The sequence below is a fragment of the Bos indicus x Bos taurus genome, chromosome 12 (assembly GCF_003369695.1).
Source record: "Bos indicus x Bos taurus breed Angus x Brahman F1 hybrid chromosome 12, Bos_hybrid_MaternalHap_v2.0, whole genome shotgun sequence".
Taxonomy (NCBI): Eukaryota; Metazoa; Chordata; class Mammalia; order Artiodactyla; family Bovidae; genus Bos; species Bos indicus x Bos taurus.
The window spans coordinates 12,238,091-12,265,141 of record NC_040087.1 but is presented as its reverse complement, the minus strand read 5'-3'; the positions used below and the strand labels follow the sequence as shown (position 1 = coordinate 12,265,141).

Sequence of the window (27,051 nt, the reverse complement as noted above, 5' to 3'; positions counted from 1 at the left end):
TTCATAAGCAACAATGTCAACTCCACTGAAATTCTAGAAGCCTGTTTCTCAAAGTGAGAGAAGAATTTAAGTGTAAACATTCTAAAGCTATGGAGAGGGCCAAATGATAATCTGTGATATTACCCCACTTCCTACTACTAATTTTAAAGACTGCCTTTTTTGGATTTAAATTTTGTAAAATGTTGGTGGCTTGTGTCACATTTTAAAAACTATGACAATAAAAATATAAAAATATTAACACTCACTGGTTAATCCAAGCATCAAACCAAGTACTCCGAGATGATGTGTTCTAACAGCTGAAAAACCATTTCCTTTCCTTCTGCTTCCTCATCCCCTCTTTCCTCCTCCTCCTGGTAAGTCCATTCCAAGGGCCTGTTCTGCAGAAGCTTCACAGGGTCCTTTCTACAAGTGCCCAAAACCCCCTCCTCTCCCTAGGCTCAGCTAGGGTCAGTGTTTACTATTTCCAAGTATCACTTAATGTGAATAAAGATTTTGTAACATTTTATAGGTTACTCAGGAAGGTCTGTACAGCATTACGAATAAAGGAAATAATTCTAATTAATAAAATATTCTAAAACTGGTTTTAGGAACAAGGTTAACTGAGAGAATGATACATGAAGTGCCTTCTGTTATATTATACTGTATTTTTGTAATGAGTTTACGTATTTTCAGTCATTCAGGTATAACTGCTCAAGTTACAGTGTTCCTGAATGGACAAATAAGGAATCCTTCCCCTAGAAAAATACTACTATAATATTAAAAAAATTACAGGACCATTTTGATGCCTTTTACAGATAATTATTCTTTTTCCTGTCCTTTAAAGTGAGAAAGAAAATTTTTTCTCAAAAGTTCATGAGAAGGCCAAGTATAGCATGAAGCATATAAAATCAAATGTATGACATATTTTTCAATTATTGGCACAAAGAAAATTAGTCCAGCTAATTACTATATTTAATAAATGTCAAACCATTAGAAATAATGTTGGAACAAAATACACTTTGATAATAATGGTTAGGTTTACAAATTAAGAATTTTAAAATTAAATTCAGTATAATTTGGGACTTATTTCTGAGGAGTCTGAGTACCTAAACTATGCAATTACATGCAAAATCAGAGTTACCTTTCACTTAGATGGTGAAAACTACTGCTTTCATCCTGGTGTTCATCTTCAAAACTTAAGTTGGACCAGCTCCCAGTACTGTCCTCACCAATACTGAGATGCATCTGCTGGCTACCAAGAGACTCAGCTGACTGAATCTCTTCTGTTTCTTTTGGACTAGAAAAAAGAAAGAAAGAAAATAAGTCCAAAAGCATCAGGTTCTGATTTGTATTATTAACAGGAATATCCATTTGATGATACCGATGACAAAAACAAGAAATGGGACCTTCAGAATTAGACCAGTGGTCGATCTAACCCTTTGTTTGGATCTGCTAATAAAGAGACTTGGCAGGACAGCTTGTTAATTTCAAAATTAACTGAGATACCCACTGATATCCCTAACCTACTCTGTTCATTATGGGTTCATCCCAAGCACATCATTTATTTAAATTCTCTTCAAAGCAGTTCATATTTTCAATAGGGACACTATGAAGGACCACAAGTTCCTAAGTCTGCCACATCTGCTTTGTAAAACAGTATTTTTATTTGTACCAAAAATTACCCCTTTTCTGGCTTTAAGAACAACAAAAAAAGTAGTTCAAGGAATTCTACACTGCCAATCGAGGGTACAGTCAGACTAGCCAAATCTCTTCAACATTCTGAGCATGGATCATAATCCCTCTCATTTTTTTCCTCAACGAAAAAACATTTATAGTTTTATTCATTGAGGAAAAAACATTTATAGTTTTATTCTATCTTCACAAGAAATTCCATTTGTTGTTCAATTACTGTGTATGCCCCTTCTACATTTTATTCTTGACTAACAGACTATGCCCCAACCAGTAACGCTGAAGAAGCTGAAGTTGAACAGTTCTATGAAGACCTACAAGACCTTTTAGAACTAACACCCAAAAAAGATGTCCTTTTCATGATACGGGACTGGCATTCAAAAGTAGGAAGTCAAGAAACACCTGGAGTAACAGGTAAATTTGGCCTTGGAATACAGAATGAAGCAGGGCAAAGACTAATAGAGTTTTGCCAAGAAAATGCACTGGTCATAGCAAACACCCTCTTCCAGCAACACAAGAGAAGACTCTACACATGGACATCACCAGATGGTCAACACCGAAATCAGACTAATTATATTCTTTGCAGCCAAAGATGGAGAAGCTCTATACAGTCAGCTAAAACAAGACCAGGAGCTGACTGTGGCTCAGATCGTGAACTCCTTATTGCCAAATTCAGATTGAAACTGAAGAAAGTAGGGAAAACCACTAGACCATTCAGGTATGACCTAACTCAAATCCCTTATGATTATACAGTGGAAGTGAGAAATACATTTAAGGGCCTAGATCTGATAGAGAGAGTGCCTGATGAACTATGGAATGAGGTTCGTGACATTGTACAGGAGACAGGAATCAAGACCATCCCCACGCAAAAGAAATGCAAAAAAGCAAAATGGCTGTCTGGGGAGGCCTTACAAATAGATGTGAAAAGAAGAGAAGCGAAAAGCAAAGGAGCAAAGGAAAGATATAAGCATCTGAATGCAGAGTTCCAAAGAATAACAAGAAGAGATAAGGAAGCCTTCCTCAGCGATCAATGCAAAGAAATAGAGGAAAACAACAGAATGGGAAAGACTAGAGATCTCTTCAAGAAAATCAGAGATACCAAGGGAACATTTCATGCAAAGATGGGCTCGATAAAGGACAGAAATGGTATGGACCTAACAGAAGCAGAAGATATTAAGAAGAGGTGGCAAGAACACACAGAAGAACTATACAAAAAATATCTTCACGACCCAGGTAATCACGATGGTGTGATCACTCACCTAGAGCCAGATATCCTGGAATGTGAAGTTAAGTGGGCCTTAGAAAACATCACTACGAACAAAGCTAGTGGAGGTGATGGAATTCCAGTTGAGCTATTTCAAATCCTGAAAGATGATGCTCTCAAAGTGCTGCACTCAATATGCCAGCAAATTTGCAAAACTCAGCAGTGGCCACAGGACTGGAAAAGGTCAGTTTTCATTCCAATTCCAAAGAAAGGCAATGTCAAAGAATGCTCAAACTACCACACAATTGCACTCATCTCACACGCTAGTAAAGTAATGCTTAAAAATTCTCCAAGCCAGGCTTCAGCAATACGTGAACCGTGAACTTCCAGATGTTCAAGCTGGTTTTAGAAAAGGCAGAGGAACCAGAGACCAAATTGCCAACATCTGCTGGATCATAGAAAAAGCAAGAGAGTTCCAGAAAAACATCTATTTCTGCTTTACTGACTATGCCAAAGCCTTTGACTGTGTGGATCACAATAAACTGTGGAAATTCTGAAAGAGATGGGAATACCAGACCACCTGACCTGCCTCTTGAGAAATGTGTATGCAGGTCAGGAAGCGACAGTTAGAACTTGACATGGAACAACAGACTGGTTCCAAATAGGAAAAGGAGTACGTCAAGGCTGTATATTGTCACCCTGCTTATGTAACTTCTATGCAGAGTACATCATGAGAAACGCTGGGCTGGAAGAAGCACAAGCTGGAATAAAGATTGCTGGGAGAAATATCAATAACCTCAGATATGCAGATGACACCACCCTTATGGCAGAAAGCGAAGAGGAACTAAAAAGCCTCTTGATGAAGATGAAAGAGGAGAGTGAAAAAGTTGGCTTAAAACTCAACATTCAGAAAACGAAGATCATGGCATCCGGTCCCATCACTTCATGGGAAATAGATGGGGAAACAGTGGAAACAGTGTCAGACTTTATTTTTTCGGGCTCCAAAATCACTGCAGATAGTGACTGCAGCCATGAAATAAAAGACGCTTACTCTTTGGCAGAAAAGTTATGACCAACCTAGATAGCATAATGAAAAGCAGAGACATTACTTTGCCAACAAAGGTCCATCTAGTCAAGGCTATGGTTTTTACAGTCGTCACATATGGATGTGAGAGTTGGACTGTGAAGAAGGCTGAGTACCGAAGAATTGATGCTTTTGAACTGTGGTGTTGGAGAAGACTCTTGAGAGTCCCTTGGACTGCAAGGAGATCCAACCAGCTCATTCTGAAGGAGATCAGCCCTGGGATTTCTTTGGAAGGAATGATGCTAAAGCTGAAACTCCAATACTTTGGCCACCTCATGTGAAAAGTTGACTCATTGGAGAAGACCCTGATGCTGGGAGGGATTGGGGGCAGGAGGAGAAGGGGACAAGAGAGGATGAGATGGCTGGATGGCATCACTGACTCGATGGACGTGAGTCTGAGTGAACTCCGGGAGTTGGTGATGGACAGGGAGGCCTGGCGTGCTGCGATTCATGGGGTTGCAAAGAGTCGGACACGACTGAGCGACTGAACTGAACTGAACAGTTTAAAGTGATGTTTTAACTTTTTGTTGAAGTACAGTTGATTTACATTATTTTATTAGTTTCAGGTGTACAACACAGTGATTCGGTATGTTTGAGGATTATATTCCATTTAAAGTTATTACAAAATAATGGCTTATATTTATTTCCCAATGCTATAGAATTTATCTTTGTTGCTTATTTTGCACATAGTAGTTTGTGCCTCTTAACCCTATACCCCAATCTTGCCCCGTATTTTCAAACATGAAGAGGGGAAGTGTTAGTCTTCTGATCAAAACCTTCCAGTGGCTTCTCATCAATCAAAATAAAGAGTCCAAACCCTTTTAACATGCATCTGGTATGATAACCTCTCATGACCTTCCCTGGGCTCCTGCTCTCCCTGGCTCACCCACCTTAGCCACACAAGCCTCTCTGCTGTTTCCCCAAAACGCAGTCCCACTAACCTTGGCTGGGAACCCCATTTCCCTGATTCCCACTTAGCTTACTGTCTCTTCACCTTTGGCTCGCTGCTCAAATGTCACTTTGTCCGAGCTGCTTCCTGCTACCTCTTCAAAACTGCATGCCACCCCCGCCTGCTGCTGCCCACCGCCACCCCCAGCACTAGCTCCCTGCATCTCCCTCTGGCCAAGAAAAGAGGCAGTGCTTGTCACGGCATTGACAAAAGCTACTAAAATATCCTGGGTTACCATGTGGCTCAATGGAATTCCTTCTCAACTCAAGAAATTTTCTCTTTCCATAAGACTAACAAAAATAATCCTACAAACTAATAACACAAGTCAGTCCTGATGTTTTCCCAGGGAGAGAGAAGGCTAAAAGTAAACATCTGAACTAAGCTGTTAGGACCACTAAGCACAAGGCACAGTCTCTGAAACACAAAACACCGTAGGACTATCACAGAGAACTGCCCCTTAGACGGCGGCTTATCAAGAGGAGTGGTGGCAGGAGGGAACTATGTAGAGAACACTTGCTTTCTTCATGGGGCTTCCCTGGTGGCTCAACTGGTCAAGAATCTACTGGCAACACAGAACCCTGGGTGGGTAAGACCCTCTGGAGAAGGAAATGGCAACCCACTTCAGTATTTTTGCCTGGGACATCCCATGGACAGAGACGCCTGGCACGTTATTTATACTCTTTGTAAGAAAACTTACCTTTGTGAACAGAAATAAAAACATAATCTCAGAGTGGTACATTAATATGGTGCAACTCAGTACTTGCTGTATGAACTTCTCCAGCTGTTTCCTTGATTCAACCCTACCTACTCTACAGCTGTGTAAACTTGGGCAAAGTGACTTTCTACTCTAAGCCTCACCTTCCAATTGAGGAAATGGCTCATATCTTCCTTCCCCCAAAGGGCTGCTGGGGGATAATGAGACAGTGTCTATGAAAAGTAACAGGTAGGATATCAACGATATGCAAATGTAATAGGGAGTATTTCTTTTTGTTCATTTAGGATTAAAAAGAATCACATCTTTCTGAACATCTTTCTAAGACATAAATAATCAAGTTAACTCTTTACTGCAAAACCCAAAAGAAATTAGGAGCTTACCTGCTGATGGCCTGTCCAGCACTGACCACTGCTGACGCCAGTATCTCTGTGCTGAGGCTCTCGGCAAAGCTGACACCTTCCTGTCCGATCCCACTGTCGGCTGCCTGGCTGGTACTGCTCAGCTCTCTCTCTGCCTTTTCAATTGCTTCAGCAACTATCTTCTCAGCAAGCACTGTCTTCTTATCGAGATCAACGTGAATTTGAGGAACATCGAGATGAAAAATCCTAGATTTCTGATAGAAGCTGCTAAGCTGTGAATGAGAAACTGGCTTACTACCAGCAAGCGAATCCGGTCTGGGAAAGCGAGGAGACGAATTTCCAGTGCAGTCATGGAGCTCTTTACGGTCACAGTATCGGCAAGCCTGACCCACCAGAGGTGACAGCTTTTCTGCGTAAGTAATCCTATCAACTGCTTTTGTGGCTTCAGACACGTGGAAGGTGGCAGATCCTAAACCCAGCTCTAAAGTGTCGCCCACAACTTTGTTAGCATACTGCTCTATAGCTTGAACGACAGTCTCTCCATAGCCACACCCACTCAAGCTGCCTGTACTCTGAGAAAATCTGTGATTCTGTGAAGAAGGCTGAAGAGACTTGGGAAACTCTGGCCCGACATGAGTCTCAGTATCTTTGTCACATACGTTTTTTTCATAAAGGCAAGAATCTGTTAAGGATTTTGGCAAGCCACCTGTCGATGCCATCAGCTCTTTTTTAACATCTCTTGTGATGCTGTGAGCAAGACAGGTTGAAAAACTACGTAGTTCCGAGCACTCGTTTCTGCACGTGTCCCGTGTCCACTCACAAGTCTGGTTTTTATGAAGGTAACTTCCAGCACTTCTGCTTTGTCTTTTTGTATCTGCTTCTTGCTGGTGTTCTTTATTTAAAAACAGTAACAGTTCATCGTTGGTTTTCACCTGTGAGCTCTGCACAGGGAATATTTTGGAGCTGCACTTCACTTTGGCTGTTTTAGCTGCTTCTTGCAATCCTGACTTAACAGACCGATAGGCAAGTCTGTTGGCGTACTGGTCCATTATTAACTCACTGTTGCCACCTTCCTGTTTTAGTATTTGGATAATGTGACCTGCATACTCATCTGTCACACTTTCACAGCTGGGATACTTGTACGTTAGACCTGACAGACAAGAACTTGGTGGTAAAGGAAGAACAAACGGATCTACTCCTCCCGGGTGTGCTACAGCCTCTACATCCAACTTCTCTTCGGATCTATGATCTTGGTCACCATCAACACAACTGTTCCTCTTCCTCCTGAAAAACATACAGCTCCTAACTTTTGCTATTTTTTCAGCTTCCGTAATGACTTCTGCTGCCATATCACCTGCAAAACTGCATAATGCCTGTAAACTTTCATCTGAGCAATTAAAAAAAGCAGGTGATAGGCTTCTTTGACTCTGCACATTTAAGCAAGGGCTTTTCACCCTGGCTTCTTGAATCACTTTATTATCCAAATGGGAAGCTGCCATTTCTGTTGCAAGAGAAACGATGTGTGTCGCTAATGCGTCTGCAAACTGAACTTTTTTCCCTGCTGGCTCCAACTTCACGTCCACCTCTTGCTGCTCTTCGCCGTCACTACTTTCAACTTCTTCTGAGAGAGACCGCATGAGCTTCAACATGAACTCTTCTTTTTCTATTGCATTTTGTTCATTTTCAGACAAACTGCTTACAGACGAGTTGTGAGGTGTGGATGGTGGTGTGGCCGGTGCAAACTCTTTTGCTAACTCCCCCTTAAGCTTTTTGGTTAACTTCTTGATATCCCAATCAGAAGGAGCCTGGGATGGAACCAGAGGAGTTGATGGAGGGGTGTCAGGTATTACATTCCCATCTCTCATTTTCTGTTTATCTTCCACGTGCAAACCATCTACACAGGTGAGCACTGTGGATGAGAAAGCATGTGAATGGGGAAACGAGTTTTCCTGCCCAAAAGCCAAGGGCTCGAGGGCTGAATTATGCAAATTCTGCTTTTTCACAGATTTGTCCTTAGCAATTTCCTTCAGATCAGCTTTCTGGCCTGCCGCTGCTAGACAAGGTGGTAGTGTCTCCAAAGAAAATCCAGGAGCCACAGAACCTTTACCTTCTGGAACACAATCCTTTACTTCTGAAAGTGAACAGTGAGTTAAATGATCTTGAGCTTCAAGAAACTTGGGGAACTCTTCCAAGGTCAACTGTGACTCATCTCCAGGAACAGGCAAGTCTTTCTTGGGGAGGACATTTTTATCTACATTTACGATCACTGACTTGCTTTCATCTATGGAATGTTTGATAATAGATTTAGATAACCGATCGGCGAACATGTCCTTCTTGCTAGCCTCACTCTGTGGCACTGTTGCTTGATCCCAGTAGAAAGAAGGGGTTTTTCCCTTTCCTGTTTGAGTTAAACAATCTGTGTGTTCTTCTGTTTTTGCAACTTTGGAAGATGTCACTGAATCTATAGTTTCATTTACTATCGTATGCACCATTGCGGCAGAAAAATCGCCAATAATGACAGGATCATTTGTTAACTTTGAAGAGCTTTTTGTTTCAACAACATCACTAGTTGGTTTCACCTCATTCTGGCTACCGGGGTTGTGGTCTGAAGGTAAACAAATATTCCTGAGACAAGCTAGCTCCTCTTCTTTGTTTTTTGTGGCAACACTTGCTGGGGTAGGACCACCATTCAAATGACTATCATCACATGATGGATGAGACTTTGTCTGATACGTATTAGAAGAAATACGGTATGGGTGAAGGGCACTCCCTGCCAAGGGCACTGGTATTGAAGTAACAATTCCTGAAGTACAGAGCAAGGCCTGCTGCACCGTGTATTCCTTTTTATACTCCTGCACTGGTTTTGTCACCGTAACTGTTTGACTGTTAGAAGTAGGGGAACACACAGAAGTCTGTGTTGCTGGCACTACATCTTCTGTGCTCACAAACTTGATGTTTTCTGGGGAAACACTAACTGCTGCCTTTGTGGTAAAGGTAACATCAACTTGAGACAGCTCAATGAATGCTTCCTGTATTACAGATTCAGACAGATCTCTTGCATAGGACTTCACCACTCTGTCTTCACAGTGAAATGACCGACCCTGCAGAGATGCAGGTGTTGGAGGATATGAGAACTGACACACTTCCATGATGCCTTCAAAAACAAGCTCTTCAGCAAGATCTGCAGCAAATCTAGTGACGGTGTTAGTGAAGATCTGTTTCTTTACATACTGTAGATCTTGTAAAGCATCTGAGAATGCCTCACTCACCAAAAAACTAGCCAGGCCACTAATGGCTCGTTCTTTCAGTGAAAAAGCACACTGCCTTCTCAGTTCGTTAAATGCCATTTGAAAAATGGATGACGTCAATTTGATGGCTAACTGGCATAAGGCATTGGTACATGAAGAGACCCCTTTCTGTAAGTCTTTAAATGCACTGCCAAAACTTTTTTCCACGAGATCTGCTGCAAACTTCTGAATGCTATCAATCATTATGGGTTTATTTTTAGATTTACTTTTTTGATCAAGGCTTCCATGCTGAAGAGCTACCATTTTATTTTCTCCCTTTTTAATATTATTAGTGTTGGATGTTGCATTAGTATGTTGGCTATGAAGAACTGAACCCAGAACTTCATAGGAAAGGCTATTTGCATAATCTTCAAAGGTATAATAAAGAGAATCAGGATTTTCATGACCCCTATCTTCACCAATATCTGTTTGGCAAAAGCATTCAGCTGGAGTACAGCCTCCAAGAGGACTGAAAGCAGAGGATCGAATAGGACTAAACAAACCACTGTCTTCCCCTGAGGCCTTCACGGGGCGGGGAGAATCTGGGGCATCACACAGGTTACTATAAGGGGATTCTGGTTTACGAGGTGTTGGCTTCCTAACGTTAGCTGGGAGAGCTGGCCGATCAAACTTGAATTTTTGAGGATTCATAGTAGTGGTTACAGAGCACAATTTTTCATGTTTGTGCCCTTTCTTTTGCGATGGCTTCCCTACAGCAAGATCTTTCAGAAACGGACAAGCAGTCTCTAACGTTTGTTCTAGTTCATCAAACTGATCAAAACTATCAAAAAACTCACTCACTTCTGAGTCTGAATCCTCAATATCATCTTTCATCACAGGAATTTTAGGTAACTCAAGTTTTGCTTTCAAACTTTTTTGATAACCTTCTTCATCCAAGAAGATAACAGGACTTGGACTTGAGCACTCTGATTCAGACGAGTAGGCAGGAGAAGACGAGAACAATGGTTTCTGGGCATCACTACCTTTCTCTGAAGCAGCAAAGGAACTATAGAAACTCCTTTGGACCCATGGTTCAGAGACTGATGTCGTGACTGAAGTTCTCACTGGAGGCAGTTTTTTATGTCCCAGAATGTTTATTAAAGAAGCTGAAGGTTTAGCCAATGACTTCTGCTGCTCAGAGCCAACCAGAACCCTGAAATCATGGGTATCCAAATGGTGACCAGAAATAGTCTGTGAAGTAGCATCACACTGGCTCCTTAGTGCAATTATGTTTAATCCTAGAGGAAAAGAATAAAATGATTATTCTTGAAAAGAATTTAACTGATTTAAATCGATGGGAATAAGTAGACGTGAACCATGAAATACTCATTTATATTATAAGTATCTTCTATACTATTTTAACACAGGGATCCCCAACCTCCAAGATGTGATGCCTGATGATCTGAGGTGGAACTGATGTAATAATACTAGAAATAACATGTACAATTAATGTAATGCACTTGAATCATCCTGAAACCATCCCCTTCCTGCCCTAGTTCCATGGGAAAATTATCTTTCATGAAACCAGTCCTGGTGTCAAAAAGGTTGGGGACCACTGAATTAACAGATTCATCTCAAGTTGTACTTAAGAGCAAGTATTCAGTTCATTTGCTCAGTCGTGTCCAACTCTTTGCGACCCAATGAACCATAGCACGCCAGGACTCCCTGTCCATCACCAACTCCCGGAGCCCACCCAAACCCATGTCCACTGCGTCAGTGATGCCATCCAACCATCTCATCCATCCTCTGGTGTCCCCTTCTCCTCCTGCCCCTAATCTTTCCCAGCATCAGGGTCGTTTCCAATGAGTCAACTCTTTGCATCAGATGGCCAAAGTATTGGAGTTTACCCATTACTAAAATATTCTCATTCTACACCACATCTAGGAATACCTGGTCTAAGGAATATCTAGCATGTTGCCACATGTTAGAAACACTAATATTTAGGTGACCCTGACAGCTAACTCAAGTCTGAACTTAGGCATTTTTAAGGGAAACAGTGTCTGAACAGTACAACCTAATAAAAGAGCAAAACTAAAAACCAGGTAACAATGACCTTAAAAGACACAAGAAAGTTAATTCCTCTATCAGACAAAAAATAGGTATCAATGCTTTAATTTGAACAAATTTCAAAATAAATGTCAACTGAACAAGTCTGTCTTAAAACTTTTAAAACTGAACTTTAAACCTTAATTCTCTATTTCAAGAAAAAAAATCTAGTGAAGAACAAACCATCATTATATGGCTTTGAAGTCTCTTCCTCCTCTAAGTGCTCAAAAGCAGTGACAAAGTCATCTTCGATGGAAGATACAGACTGGTTAGTATCATCGTCGTCCTCACTGGTGGCCTCAAGTTGGTGCTTGTGATGCAAATATGTGTCCACGGTGTACCTTATGCCAGTAGCGTATTTACTTAGGAGACTAAAAATAAAATCAATTTTAAGTCTTGGTAATGTAGGTGACACTCTCATGACACAAAGCATTCCAGGATGTTGACTCTGGGAAAAGATAAAAGATGGTAACAATTTTAATTTCAAAATATACTATACTTACAAGACATATTACCTGGAAATAAAGCCCAGAAATAACACGATACCGTTTTAAAAGAAAAAAAAAAAGAAACACATGCATCCTAAAAGGCTGCCTGATTTTGTAATGTTTAATTATTTTCTTCATTCTTTCTCCACAACACTTCTCACTTTCCAGTGTCTTCTCCCACCTTTCTCTTATCCAGGTATTCAAATTCTACCTATTATGTCTCTTTAAATGTCAAAAGAACTTGCCATCCATTTCTGTGACAACGATGCTTTCCTGTTACTATACAGCCCTGTGCTTTTTCTTAATCATTCACCTGGTTCACTAACTATATTATTAACTGCTTAAGGACAGGAACTAGGTCTTAGTCTTCCCGTATCCCATTTTCCTGCAGCTTTCAGCATGATAATACATTCTCTTCTATCATAAAAGAACTGTCCCTTCCTTTCTCCTAAATTCCCCTAGTATTTCAATTTCCAAGGTTTATAGCTTTGATTAAAAATAGTCAACTGAACTTTCCCATACATATTAAAAGACAAATGTTGACAAATGACTTGTTCAAAAGGCTAGAAATGAGATAAAATAGCTGATCACCTCTTCTCGTAAATAAAACAAAGTAAATATAAATGAAGAATCTAATGAAGGAAATGAGCACAGTTCTACTTTTATCTGTAAATCTCATAAAAAACACAGTAGTCTATAACACTTGAAGGAATAAGTAACCTAAATTTAAACCTACTGATTCAATTTTTAGGAGGGAAAATATGCAATGTATTTTTGTTTGGTGCATTATCAATAAATTAACACTTAGTAAAGAACTAAATGTTCAATATTATGATACTAGTGACCTCACTGAAAGGTGACATTTTTGCTTATAAATAAATAAAGAACACATCTTCAGGTACTGATTTAACATGAAATTTTTTAAACCAGAAAATGAGTTAAAGTATATTCTTTAAAAGATACAGCTCAATATTTACATAAATTTGGAGTTGGAAAGAAGAGGGAAAATTTTATATGACTTACACACAGGTAAAAATTCAAGAATCCAGAAATAATCAATTTTCAGAAAAAAATTAATATGTCTTACATACCACTTATGGAGCTTCATACATGGAAAATCTAATTTAAAGCTATGACCAAAATTATTTTACCCTTCAGTGATTTCAAAGATTCATGAGTTCGATTTCTTATGAATTATATTTCCTTCAGATGGTATTAAACAAAAAGAAACTTCACCCAAGCATTTTAAAATTTAATGCTCTAAATTAACCCCTTCATGGACTGCAGCCTGTTGTGGCAAAGTGTCTTACGTAACTCAATGAAGCTATGAGCCATGCCATGCTGGGCCACCCAAGGCAGACAGGTCATAGTTGAAAGTTCTGACAAAATGTGGTCCACTGGAGGAGGGAATGGCAACCTACTCCAATAATCTTGCCTGGAGAACCCAGCAACACTATAAAAAAGGAAAAAGTTATGACACCAGAAGATGAGCCTGCCCAGGTCGGAAGGTGTCCAATATGTTACTGGGGTACAGGAGAGGGCAACTACAAATAGCTCCAGAAAGAATGAAGACCAGGGGCCAAAGTGGAAACGTGCTCAGTTTTGGATGTGTCTAGTGGTGAAAGTGAAGTCAGATATATAGAGAACAATACTACATAGGAACCTGAAATGTAGGTGCATCAATCAAGGTAAATTGGATGTGGTCAAATAGGAGATGGCAAGATTGAACATCAACATCTTAGGAATCAGTCAACTAAAGTAGACAGGAATTGGCGAATTTAATTCAGATGACCATTGTATCTACTACATGGGAAAGAATTCCTTAGAAGAAATGGAGTAACCCTCATAGTCAATGAAAGAGTTCGAAATGCAGTAACTGGATGCAACCTCAAAGATGACCGAATGACTTTGGTTCGCTTCCAAGGCACACCATTCAACATCACAGTAAACCAAGTCTACGCCCCAACCATTAATGCCAAAGAAGCTGAAATTCACTGGTTCTAAGAAGACCTACAAGACCTTCTAGAACTGTCACCAAAAAAAGATGTCCTTTCCATCATAGGGGATTGGAATACAAAAGTAGGAAGTCAAGAGATACCCAGAGTAGAGTAACAGGCAAGTTTGGCCTTGGGAGTACAAAACAAAGCAGGGCAAAGTCTAACAGAGCTCTGTCAAGAGAACATGCTGCACCCTTTTCCAACAACCCAAGAGACAACTCTACACATGGACATCACCAAATGGTCAATACCAAAATCAGATTGCTTATGTTCTCTGCAGCCAAAGATGGAGAAGCTCTATAGTCAGCAAAAGCAAAACATGGAGCTGACTATGGCTCAGATCATCAGCTCCCTATTGAAAAATTCAGGCTTAAACTGAAGAATGTAGGGAAAAGCACTAGACCATTCAGTGGTTCAAATCAAAACCATTTTGATTTGATTCAGTGAACCAAATCCCTTATGATTAAACAGTGGAGGTGATCAATAGATTCAAGGGATTAGATCTGGTAGAGAAAGTGCCTGAAGAACTACAGAAGGAGATTTTTAACACTGTACAGGAGGCAGTAACAAAAACTATCCCAAAGAAAAAGAAATGCAAGAAGGCACAGTGGTTGTCTGAGAAGGCTTTACAAATAGTTGAGCAAGAAAGAGAAGCAAAAAGCAAAGAAGAAAGGGAAATACATACCCAACTGAAAGCACAGTTCCAGAGCATAGCAAGGAGAGATAAGAAGGCCTTAAATGAACAATGCAAAGAAACGGAGGAAAACAACAGAACTGGAAAGACTAAAGATCTCTTTGAGAAAATTGAAGATACTAAGCAAACATTTCAAGAAAGGGCACAGAAAAGGACAGAAATGGTATGGACTTAATAGCAGCAGAAGATATTAAGAAGAGGTGGCAAGAACACACAGAAGAACTATACAGAAGAGATCTTAATGACCCAGATAACCACAATGGTGTGATCACTCACCTAGAGTCAGACATCCTGGAGTGTGAAGTCAAGTGGGCCTTAGGTAGCATTTCTATGAATAAAGCTGGTGGAGGTGATGGAATTCCAGCTGAACTGTTTCAAATCTGAAAGATGATGCTATGGAAGTGCTATACTCAATATGCCAGCAAATTTGGAAAATGCAGCAGTGGCCATAAGACTGGAAAAGGTCAGTTTTCATTCTAATTCCGAAGAAGGGCAATGCCAAAGAATGTTCAAACACCAGATAATTGCACTCATTTCACATGCTAGTAAGGTTATGCTCAAAATCCTTCAATCTAGGCCTCAGCAACACATGAACTGAGAATTTCAAGATGTACAAGCTGGATTTAGAAAAGGCAGAGGAACATGAGATCAAACTGCCAACATTCGTTGGATCATGGAGAAACTAAGGAAATTCCAGAAAAATATCTACTTCTGCTTCACTGACTACACTAAAGCCTTTGACTGTGTGGATCACAACAAACTGTGGAAAATTCTTAAAGAGATGGGAGTACCAGACTACCTTACTTGTCTCCTGAGAAACCTGTATGCAGGTCAAGAAGCAAAAGAACCAGACGAAGAATAAGTGATTGGTGCAAAACTGTCAAAGGAATACGTCAAGGCTGCATATTGACACCCTGCTTATTTAACTTATATGCATAGTACATTATGCCAAATTCCAGGCTGGATGAATCACAAGCTGGAATTAAGATTGTTAGGAGAAATATCAACAACCTCCATGTGCAGATAATACCACTTTAATGGCAGAAAATGAAAAGCAACTAAAGAAAAGAGTCTCTTGCGTGGGTGCTAAGTCTCAGTTGTGTCTGACTCTTTGCAACTATGGACTGTAGCCCACCAGGCTCCTCTGTCCATGGAAGTCTCCAGGCAAGATCATTGGAGTGGACTGCCATGCCCTCCTCCATGGGAGCTTCCCATGCGGGACTGAACCAGTCTCTTGTCTCCTGCATTGACAAGCGGGTTCTTCACCACTATCACCACCTGGCAAACCCAAAAGATGGTCAAAGTAGAGAGTGAAAAAGCTGGCTTAAAACTCAACAATAGAAAAAAAAACTCATGGCATCCGGTCCATCACTTGATGGCAGATAGAAAGCGAAAAGGTGGAAGCAGTGACAGATTTTATTTTCTTGGGTCCAAAATCACTGCAGATGGTGACTGCAGGCATCAAATTAAAAGATGCTTGCTCCTTGGAAGGAAAGCAATGACCAACCTAAACATCATATTAAAAAGCAGAGATAGTACTTGGCTGCAAAGGCCTATATTATATAGTTAAAGCTATGGTTTTTCCAGTAGTCATATACAGGTGTGAGAGTTGGACCATAAAGAAAGCTGAGCACTGAAGAACTGATGCTTTCTAATTTGGTGCTGGAGAAGACTCTTGAGAGTCTCTCAGACAGCAAGGAGATCAAACCAGTCAGTCCTAAAGGAAATCAACCCTGAATATTCACTGCAAGGACTGATGGCTAAAGCTGAAGCTCTAATACTCTGGCCATGTGATATAAAGAGCTGACTCACTGGAAAAGACCCTGATGCTGGGAAAGACTTAAGGCAAAAGGAGAAGCGGGAGGCAGAGGACTGGGTGGTTAGATGGCATCACCAACTCAATGGACATGAATATGAGCAAACTCCAGGAGATCATGGAGGACAGAAGAGTCTGACATGCTACAATCCATGGGGTTGCAAAGATTCGGACAGGACTGAGCGAGTGAACTACAATGCTAAATTAAAAGTCATTTATAAAATGTGCCAACAAAAACTCATTAGAAATAATATATAAAAGTTACCTGGTTTAGAGGATCACTGTTTATATCTGATGATTTATTTATATCCTTCATACAAATAATTTCATTTTCATTTAGACTGCAGAAGTGCAGTGAGTTCAGAAGATCTGGGAGTTCCAAAGAAACTGCAGCCAAATCCTAATGTAAAGCAATAACACAATAAATAACACTGTAGCATAACACTTTAAATCCCTTATATTGTGGCCCTGAACTAAAATCATAAAGTCTACTTGTTATTGTTGTTTAGTTGCTCAACCATGTCCAACCCTTTGCAGCCCCGTGGACTGCAGCACGCTAAAGCCTACTAGTTAGTAAACTTTCCAGTTCATAATAGCTAACACTTGCAGTTTATTGACCACCATCGATTGTTTGGAAACTCAAAAATAAAATGTACTAAAATATTTTAAAATTGACAATTTTTTTAGCACTTTAAACATAATGATACCAAACTGTAACAAGATTTCACATGGTACCTCACACATCAACAACAACGAGGCATTTAATAGTTTTCAGCAGCAAATGTCAAATCTGGAGTCCTCAAGTTTAACCATGAAATGTCTCAAATGGGATTCTTGCTTTTACAGTTCTTTGGCGGTTAAGTTACATATTTGTATAATTCAAGTCTATTTTTCTGCCTTTCTTCCCTTTAGTGAAAATTTTATGAAGATGTAATGAAAAACGCCTGTTTTTCTTTCCATTTGCCCCTTTTATGTAACTGTTTTGCCCAGTGCAAGAATTATTACCATCTCTGACCATTCATATAGTACTTTCCTTCATAAACATGGTTTTATCAGTCATTCTTAAAGAGGAAGTGGAGTATGAAAGAAATAACTTTGGATTCATCTTTTAAGCCTTACGCTCTCGCAACTATATCTTCTCTTGTGCCCTCTGTCTAAACTATTTCCTTCAGGTAAGGGCACAATCAAGACACACAGCAAAGGTTTCTTTTCTCATCACCAGATACGCATTACCTTTGCAAACAATGCAGTGCTAGTGCTGCTGCTTCTGCCAGATGTTTTACTGACACAAAAGGAAACACGACGAGCACAAGTTTTAAGAAGCAGTACAAGGTGAAAAAGAAAGTACCCCTATCACATCTACCCGAGCTTCCACTCCTCTTCACCTAAGTGTGCAGCTTTGCTTTGCTGATCCTAATCTCAACTGTCAGTGCCTCTATAAACACCTGCCTAAATCAAACAGGCTACAATTTTTACACTGGTTCTTCATTATTTTTTACAAATTTACTCTTACTTTAACAAATTTAACTCTTTTCTCAATTAAAAACATAAGAATATGACTGTTGAAGTTAGATTATAAAAACCATCGAAATAAAAAATAAATCTTCCATTCTACATTATGACAGATGCAGAAAAAGTTAGCCTGTGGTTTGCAACCTTCTCAGATAAATGACTTTTGTGGTCCCCTGACCTAAAACTGCTTTCCGTAACAGAAACACTCAGTGAAAACACTAAAAGTGAAAATGTCGAGGACACACTCAAAAGGTGACCTCAAAATGTCATCTTTTAACTTTAAATAGGAATGATAACAGAAGAGTTTAACGTAACTTTAAGGCTAATGAGCAAATTTTCCAGGCTCTCAAAATTTGTTTCAAATAATCTCTCATGTCCCTTTCCAGTTCAATAAATCGACCGTACCTGTATATGAGCAGCATCTGTTTCTTCATTAAAACCTAGAAATGTGACCTGAATAAAAAAGGAATAAAGGTCCATTAAAATTTTTAAGTCTTGTCTCAATTAGATTGTTGACAGAGCTGAGAAACAGAAAGCAAAGCACACAATGCATTAAAATGCTGCTGCAAGATGATTAATTTTTTCAAAGATGATCACAAAGGTTTTTCACCAAAGGTCTGGCTCCAACTGGGGTTCCCAAACCTCTCCCACACCCACTCATTAGCAAATTCAATCCTCACCCTCAAACATAAAGCACATGTCTCTTCTCTCCACAGCCTCTGTGGCCACTTCTCCCTGGCATGACCCCAGTCCTCTCCTACCTGCCTCAGGAACCATCCTGTCATTTCCCTGTCAAAACCTTTCCAAGCTTCTCAATGCAGAGTCCTAATGGAGGTCCCAAGGCTCTGGCTTAGCTGGTGGCTTCAACTTTCCCTCACCTTCATTCAAACACATGGGCCCCCTCGCTGGGTCCAGGACACGCCTGATTGTTCCTGCCTAAGGGCTTCAGAGTGGTGCCTTCAACCCAGACCCCTATTCCTTGGATGTTTACCTGTCTAGCTGCTTCTTGTTCTTCTAGTTCCAACCTAAACATCACCTCCACAGAGAGGCTTTCCCTGGGAACCTCCCAAGGTACCTCCTGACTGACTCTCTGTGATATCACATTTATTTCCTTCAATACCTTTACATGGAGATTTCTCTACAAAAGTTTATAGAAATTAAATTTTTAAAGACAATCTAATGGTCTGAAGAAATGTCACATTATTAAGCAAAAAGGACAAATTATAGAAAAATGATATAGACTATACACATAATTTCAACCTTATTTTTAAAAATATACACCAGGAAAATAATTCTGGAAGTTAATATACCAAATTATAAGGAGGGATTAACTTTTAATGATGGAATTGTAAGTGATCTTATTTTTCTCTACTTTTGCCCCCCTATGGTTTTTTCTTTCCTCACTTACAGAATTAATGACATTTTTTTTTAATACTTTCAGTATTTCTTATTTTTCTATATGGAATATGTACAGTTTTGTAACCTGAGTATCATTACTTTAAAAATTTATATTTCTTTGTCTTTGACATCATAAGAAGAAATTTTGACTGCTTGAAGCTAGACTAGTAACTGTCTACCAAGTAAGTTCTATGACTAAAAATATGAAATAAGTGGCAACAATATAGATAATCAATTCTCAAGAATTAATGGAAAACAGCATAGTTAAAATACAAAGCAACACTCAATATACTTTTGACATCTTTCTGTTGACTCAAAAGCAAGTCAGAATCTTAAGATTGTTGCAGAATCTTTATTCTCATTGATTATGAGTACTGCCTTCACAGAAATGTTACAGTTAACTTCCAGGTGTCCAGGTAAAGTCATTAACCTGTAGGAACCTGTCTCCTTACGTATAAATCTTAAGGCAACACAACTCCTCTCCCATGGTTGTGAGGGCTAATAAGAGAATGTGGAGGAAAGTGCCCAGCATATCGCAGGCACTCAACAACAAAGAGACACTCAAGTAACAAGCTTCCTTTCTTCAACAAAGATACTTCGGAAATATATATGCCCTAACATGAGACAGAAATTCCTTCTATTCTTTTAAGCTTCCTTTAACTGAATGCAAGAGAGAAAATGAGCTGGCATGGAGGTCTGAAGGTGCCAGCAGAGCACTGCATTTCGCAGTGCTTAAGGAATGTGGGCTCAGAGGGCACTGAGTAAACCACTGGAGAGAGGCGGCTGGGACCCCGGTTGAGGGCAGAGGACACAGAAGACTTGTCATGCCTGGCAACAGCTGAGGAGATCAGGAGAGGCTTGGCTCGACTAAAATAAAATAATAAAGGATAACAAACAGGAGAACAGCCAAGAGCCAGAGAACCGAGCTCACACAAAAAGAAGAGGCTCGGGTCAGAACCACTGCAGGCCTGAAAGCTGTGCTCGCCATCCTGTGCAGCTACTTCAAACAGTTTCTCAAGGAATATGAAAGAAAACCATACCCAAAATAATAACCAATATTTTTATTAGAACCCTGATTTCAAAAAAGAATCTTTAATCAACATATTTATCAGTTTTGAGCTTCAATGACCCCAATATCCTGTCTCTCTTCTTTGGTAAATAAATGTATAGATGGACTATGGTTATATATTGTAGAAAAAAACTTTACCCCTTTTAATAGTAATAAATTCAAACAAAGATTGGAAACATTGACGCAACAGAGAAAAAGGTGAGCAAGTAGTATATCATATCCTTAAGTGGCAAATATCTTACTTCAAAATAAATATATCACTATTTCATTTTTGAATCAAAGCACTGAATTTAAACAACCAATAAATGTAAGTATATATTTTGTTTCAGAGTAGAAAATTTCAGAATGTAAGTCCCAATTACTGAACATAGTAGAAATCATTTAATACACAGCTGTGTGTCTGAGTGGTCAGTAATGTCTGTGCACTGAATTAAATGTGTGCATTATAATACACTAAGATGACTATGCTGTGTGTGCGTGCTAAATTGCTTCAGGTGTGTGGGATTCTTTGCGATCCCATGGACTGTAGCCTGCCAGGCTCCTCTGTCTGTGGGATTTTCCAGGCAAGAATACTGGAGTGGGTTGCCAAGCCCTCTTCCAGAGATCTTCCTGACCCAGGGACTGAACTCACATCTCTTATGTCTCTTGAACTGGCAGGCAGGTTCTTTACCACTAGTGCCACCATAGCAGGTACTTAAAACAGGTACTTCTCACACATGAATTAATGTGCAGAGATTTTAGGCATTTAAAAACAGACCACGTAGTCCTACAAAGATACATGAAAATACACTGTGCTGTATTAGAAAAGGGTATAGTGCGTAATCCGTCAAACCTCAGTCAAATTGGCACGTTCATCCTGCTTCAAACAGTCCTCGGCTGATACACTGCATAGTTCCTTCTCGCTCTGCAATAAAGACTTCACAGACTGGAACACATCTTCATTGAAGCTCTGAAAACAAAAGATACTCTTAATTTACTTAATTCTAAGACAATGTAAAAGAACCTGGTGATGGATTAAATGGAGAGTCCGTAACTTTCCAGAGAATATTCAGTGGGCACCTTTTGATGTAACAGAACTCAACTCAACTGAGAGAAAGAAAGAACAAAAGGCTGAAGCAGAACTCCACATGCTCAACACACAACAGCCCCAGGCTCTCAACCTAGAGAGACGTGAGGCCCTCAGCCAGGCCCTCTCCCTTCCACCCTGCACTGACACCTAGCAGATGGCACACCTGATTTCCAAGTCACTGGAAGAACAGAAGCAACAATTCATAAGATGATGATGGGGGGGCTTACAGTAAGGTATGCTAACAATGTGATTAATTTCATAGCGAAGTTGGGGATGGAAAAATCAAAGAGGTAAGAACCCAAAATAAGGCTTTTCAGGGTTCTTAAAGCAGCAGTATGATGAAAGAGGGAAGGCATTCCAGATTTGAAAGAAAAGGATGTCATAAGTGCAAAGAAACAGAGGAGGAGGAAAATTTCATAAATGAATATTATAGTTGGATATAAAGAGAACATTAATTTCTCTCTACCTTATTCCCCTTCTGATTTGTTGATCTGCTATTTTGGCAAAAATGTCCTTATTCCCTAATGTTCCCCTGTAGAAATCCTATGTATTCCAAGACCTGTGAAGATTTCCCACCCCTTAGTCGTAATAAAGCTCTCCCAAACTTCCTACTGTATTGTTTGCACATTAAGATCATTTAATCTATACCACAATGTATTATAATTACTGCTTTTGTATGTATGTCTTTCCTACCTGTTAATCCAAATTACTGAAGTAATTGTCCTTTACTCAATCTATTATCCCAGATTTCAGTACCTCACATACAGTATGAACTCAAACAAAGAGAAAAGATGCAAATATGAAATCAAAGCAATTAACAAAAAAAATGTAATGTTAAATCTGAACTTTCAATATGAACTCAGGGCTCTTTAAACGTTTGTACTGCATTTTTTCCATTGATAGATCATAGAATCAATGACCCTTAAGAGCAATGAGCAAATCCAGCACACAAACTCCTGGAATGGTATTTACCATTCACCAATTAAATACCATTCACCAATGAAAAGAACTAGAAGTTCTCTGAGTGAAGGAATTCCAGGTCTGAGGCGGAAACTTATGAAGTGCAGCTGAACGTCTTACTGTGACACAATGGAAGAAAGTGTCTCAAAAGAACACAGAAGCTTGAAGAACACTTGAAGGAATTCCAATTGGCCAAATATGGGATAATCTAAGCATCAAAAGAATACAGATGGTAATGGAGTACGACAGCTGAGTTTTCAAAGAAACTACAAGCCCATTAAGAGAGACAGATAAAAGGGTAGGGGTTGGAGGACTGTGCTACCTTACCTTAGAAGGCTGGCTAACAAATATGAACAGAATGACAAAATTTAAAAATTCCATTTGTAACTCCCAATATAACTACTGATTCAGGAAAGGACTATCAATGTATCCTAATCTACCAGATTAAAAGCTACTGGGGAACAAGATAGTGTTTTGCCACATCACCCTATAGATTACTTATTAACAGTATTAATTACAAAGGGATTATGTGTCTTTATGCTGCAGATAACTGGTGGTTTATCAGAGTTAAGGCAGTTAAGGGTAACTAACTATCTGGTCAAGCCTGGCCTTAAAAAGATGCACCTTCTGATCTGAAACACTAGAATGACCATGACATGATCCGTGAGGTGTTCCTACTGAACCTAACCACAAGGAAAAAACAAGTGAACTCAGAATATGAAGATGTTCTACAAGATAAGCGCTACAAACTCTTCCAAAGATCTGCCATCATGAGAAAAGAATTTAGACCAGAGATGGAGCTGACGGGGGTGGGGAGATCAAAAAGATACAATACCTAAGTAGAGAATGTCAACCTTACTTGACTCCTAGATGAGAGGCAAGGGGAAAATCACAAGGATACTGAGACAACTGGGGAAATTTATGCATGGATTGCACGTTAAGACTGTGCTACTGAATTAATGATTTTCTGAAGGACAGTAATAATGCTGATGTTCTTAAGAGAAGCATGCTAGCAGAGGAAAACGAGAAGTAAAATAATGTCTGTAGCCTACTCTTATTTGGTTTCAAAAGGGAAGTGTGTATGTACATATATACACATGCAGATAGAATGGGTTTGGTAAAATGTTAACAGGGTGAATCTAAGTGAAGAGTAGATGTGGTGTTCATTGTACTGCTTTTCCCCCCAATATTTGAATATTCAAAATTTTAAATGATTCTTCTTTCACTAATGAGTGGAAATTTTCAGGCTAAATTATGAACATGAACTTAAAAAAGGAAAAAATATGAAATGTGAAATCTGAACATAAGCAATCAACATAAACTCCTGACAGTAAAAGAACAACAGTCACAGTTAGTACCCAGATCTTGATTTCTAAAATCAAAAGGTTCTGTGGAGAAAGAGCCCATTCCAGGTCTGAGGAAGGTAAAGCAGAAACAGGGTCAGTCTTATACTAGAAAGCAAGGAAGCAATTAAAGAATTATAAGCCTGAGACAAAAGGACTTTGGCATTGCCTGAAGGGGCTTATAGGGACCAAGTCTGGGGCAATCTGAGCAACTTAAATAAACGAGTGAATAAATAAATGATTGCAAATAAATAAAAGATAAGAAAACATAGTTATTTTAAAATTAATGCTTCCAGAGCAACACAAATAAATTTAAACTACTAGCATCCATGTAAGGTGACTATTCCACCAAATCATTCATCTGAAAATTGATAATCACCATGTTGCAACTTTCAGGAACTAGCTGCAGGAAAGGACCATCAAGGGATGCCAAAAGTGTTAATGAAAGTTGAAAAAACAAGATGCTTGCACACCACCAAGTATCATCCCATAGATTATCTGCTAACTAAAAAACAGAAACACTTTTAAAATGGACAACAGTTACTACCTTAATCAACTGATCGATTCTAGCATCACTAATCATTAGGAAAACCTGCAATTTTGTCTTCTCACTACCCTTTAGTATCCTGGCTAAAAATTTTTAACTTGAATCTAAGTTAAGCCTTTACACCTAACTTCTAGTTTATATGAAATATATAGAGAGGGGAGAAGAGTAAGTTAAATAGCACTGTGAGAAAACCACGAGACAAATGCAGAATGTGGAACACTGTACAAGAAACTGGCCTGGCCCATTCAACCAGTCAGTCTTGAATTTAAAAACAGAGAAAAAGAAGAGAAGCTCTTTCAGAACCACTCCTCAAAAACATGAGTCATAACCATCAAATGCAATTAGCTCAAATGCAATAGGAGCCTACATTGAACCCAAAATGGAAGTGGGGTGGGTGATGGCCTATAAAAAACATTTTCAGAGTAATAAAGGAAATCTGAGTATGGCTGGGTATTAGATATAGGGGATTATATTTAATTTTCTTGAATGTGATCATGTTTGGAGTGATGAAACATCAAGAATGTTAACTTTTACAAGGATTTACTGTATAGCACAGGGAACTATATTCAACATCTTGTGATAACCTATAATGGAAAAGAATCTGAAGCTCTACACCTCAAATTAACACAATATTGTAAATCAATTGTAGTTTTAAAAAAAATAAAGACCATTAATTTTCAAATGGTTCTGCCAAAAATTAAATACACACAGAAATAAAACAAAAATATTAACTGCTGAATAGGGGTGGTTGGTATGTAGGTTTACATATGGGTGTACTATAGTTTCTCTATATGCTTGAAATTTTCATAATAAAATGTTAGAAAAAAATTAATGGAATATAAAGTGCAGTTCTTTCTGGTTCTCATAGTCCCTGATTCCCAATAAATATTCAAAGTATCTCTTTACCTTTAATGCAAAGTAAGGTGAAATCTAGAAAATCTGAGTATATGTTTCCAATTTCCACATTAGCCAACAGGGAAGTTTTTTTCAGCTAATATATATATATTATATATATATTATACATATAATACATATAATACACACACACACACACACACAGACCTTTTGAAATAAAAAATGTCAAAAGTTGTACTGTGCATACAGAACACACATACAAAGTATATAAGATTTAGATTCATATACTTCTATCTAAAAGGGTTTCCAAATATTCAAGAGAATTCAAACCAGAATTTTATCATGTGTCTAATATAAACAATGGGCTGCTGCTGCTGCTGCTGCTGCGTCACTTCAGTCGTGTCCGATTCTGTACGACCCCATAGATGGCAGCCCACCAGGCTCCGCCGTCCCTGGGATTCTCCAGGCAAGAACACTGGAGTGGGTTGCCATTTCCTTCTCCAATGCATGAAAGTGAAAAGTGAAAGTGAAGTCGCTCAGTCAAGTCCGACTCTTCACGACCCCATGGACTGCAGCCTACCAGGCTCCTCCGTCCATGGGATTTTCAGGCAAGAGTACTGGAGTGGGTTGCTAAATAACAATATTAAATTAACAGTATGAAGTTTCGGCTGTGGCTGAATACACTGGTGAATTCAAATTAAATAGATAGGTAGTACAATGCTTGGAGTACATGGTCACTCACTACCATATTTTCTGTATATGTGCATTTCTTAGTTCTAATATTAATTTAAAGCAATCAGTACAATTTAATTACTAATTTAAAGCTATGGATCCAATGGCTAATCTGAAAAAACTATAATATACCTATAGTTTACAAAAAGTAAAAACACACAGAAAATAGTTTTTACTATGAAGTGAAGTTGCTCAGTCGTGTCCAACTCTTTGCAACCCCATGGACTATAGCCCAGCAGCCTCCTACATCCATGGAGTTTTCCAGGCAAGAGTACTGGAGTGGGTTGCCATTTCCTTCTCCAGGGGATCTTCCTGACTCAGGGATAGAACCCAGGTTTCTTTTTTCAAATTAAAAAGGGGACCTACTAAGTTTAAAGGTCCCTGAAAACACAAGGGGCATATTACTTAAAAATATAATTACTACAGAAACTAGCACAATATTATAAAGCAATTATCTTCCAATAAAAAATATAAAATAAATAAGTTTACTTTCTGTTTTCCAACTTTACAGGCACCTTTTTCGACAACCACTCTATTCCAGTTAGCAGTCAAACCCAAACATTTCTTAGATCTCTGAAGAAATGAATAGCTAAATGAAAAAGCAGGCCTAGCAGCTTTAAGAACACTAACAATGAGAAGCTGGAAAGAAGATCTGCAGAGAGACAAGAGCTACTATAAGAGAGGAGCGAGAAAAAGCTACAATGCAAGAAGTCAAAGACCATTTATCAAGCAAGGACTTGTCAACAGTGTCATATAATGTAAGAGATGAAGCTAAAAAAAGGTTTGACAAAGACTGCTAACCGTCCTCCAGTGTTCATTCTCCCTTTCATCAAGTGACACCCCCACAGTGTTAGTCAGGAAAAATGTCAAGAATGAAAGGGTAACAAAATCATCACGAGAGGAAAAGAGAGAGGGTTCTTCCTCAGACTAGAAACCCGGAAGCATCAGAAATCGCATTTCATTTGCTCGCTCTTTATTTTCCACCTGCTACCTAGCCTAGGGCCAGGCATACTAGCAGCACTCAAGTTTATATCTGCTGAGTGAATCAGTGAACAGTAATATTTTGAGGTAAAGCTAAAGCTATGTAAGAAAAGTCACACCTGATGCTTATATTGTGAAGAAGAAGAAAGAAAACTACTGAGAAGAAATAGGGAGAGATTTTGATCTTTGGGAAATAATGTTTATTGTCTCCATGATTTCATATCACTATTTACATATATCCCAATCTCTGCATTTTATCATTATTGATTTCAATAATT

The 27,051-nt window shown here is 39.1% G+C and overlaps 1 protein-coding gene across 4 annotated transcripts in view; it reads right to left on the bottom strand.

The window, feature by feature from the left end:
* Positions 1 to 27,051, bottom strand: part of AKAP11 (A-kinase anchoring protein 11) — a 52,421-nt gene that overhangs the window by 12,875 nt on the left and 12,495 nt on the right. For all 4 annotated transcript variants that reach the window (XM_027557155.1, XM_027557153.1, XM_027557156.1 and 1 more), the window contains exons 3-8: positions 21,119 to 21,235; positions 18,225 to 18,272; positions 16,573 to 16,707; positions 11,496 to 11,760; positions 6,001 to 10,504; positions 1,121 to 1,276 (exon numbers count right to left, since the gene is read on the bottom strand). In XM_027557155.1, coding sequence (XP_027412956.1) covers positions 1,121 to 1,276; positions 6,001 to 10,504; positions 11,496 to 11,760; positions 16,573 to 16,707; positions 18,225 to 18,272; positions 21,119 to 21,235 — 5,225 coding nt within the window. The remainder of the gene's footprint in view (positions 1 to 1,120; positions 1,277 to 6,000; positions 10,505 to 11,495; positions 11,761 to 16,572; positions 16,708 to 18,224; positions 18,273 to 21,118; positions 21,236 to 27,051) is intronic.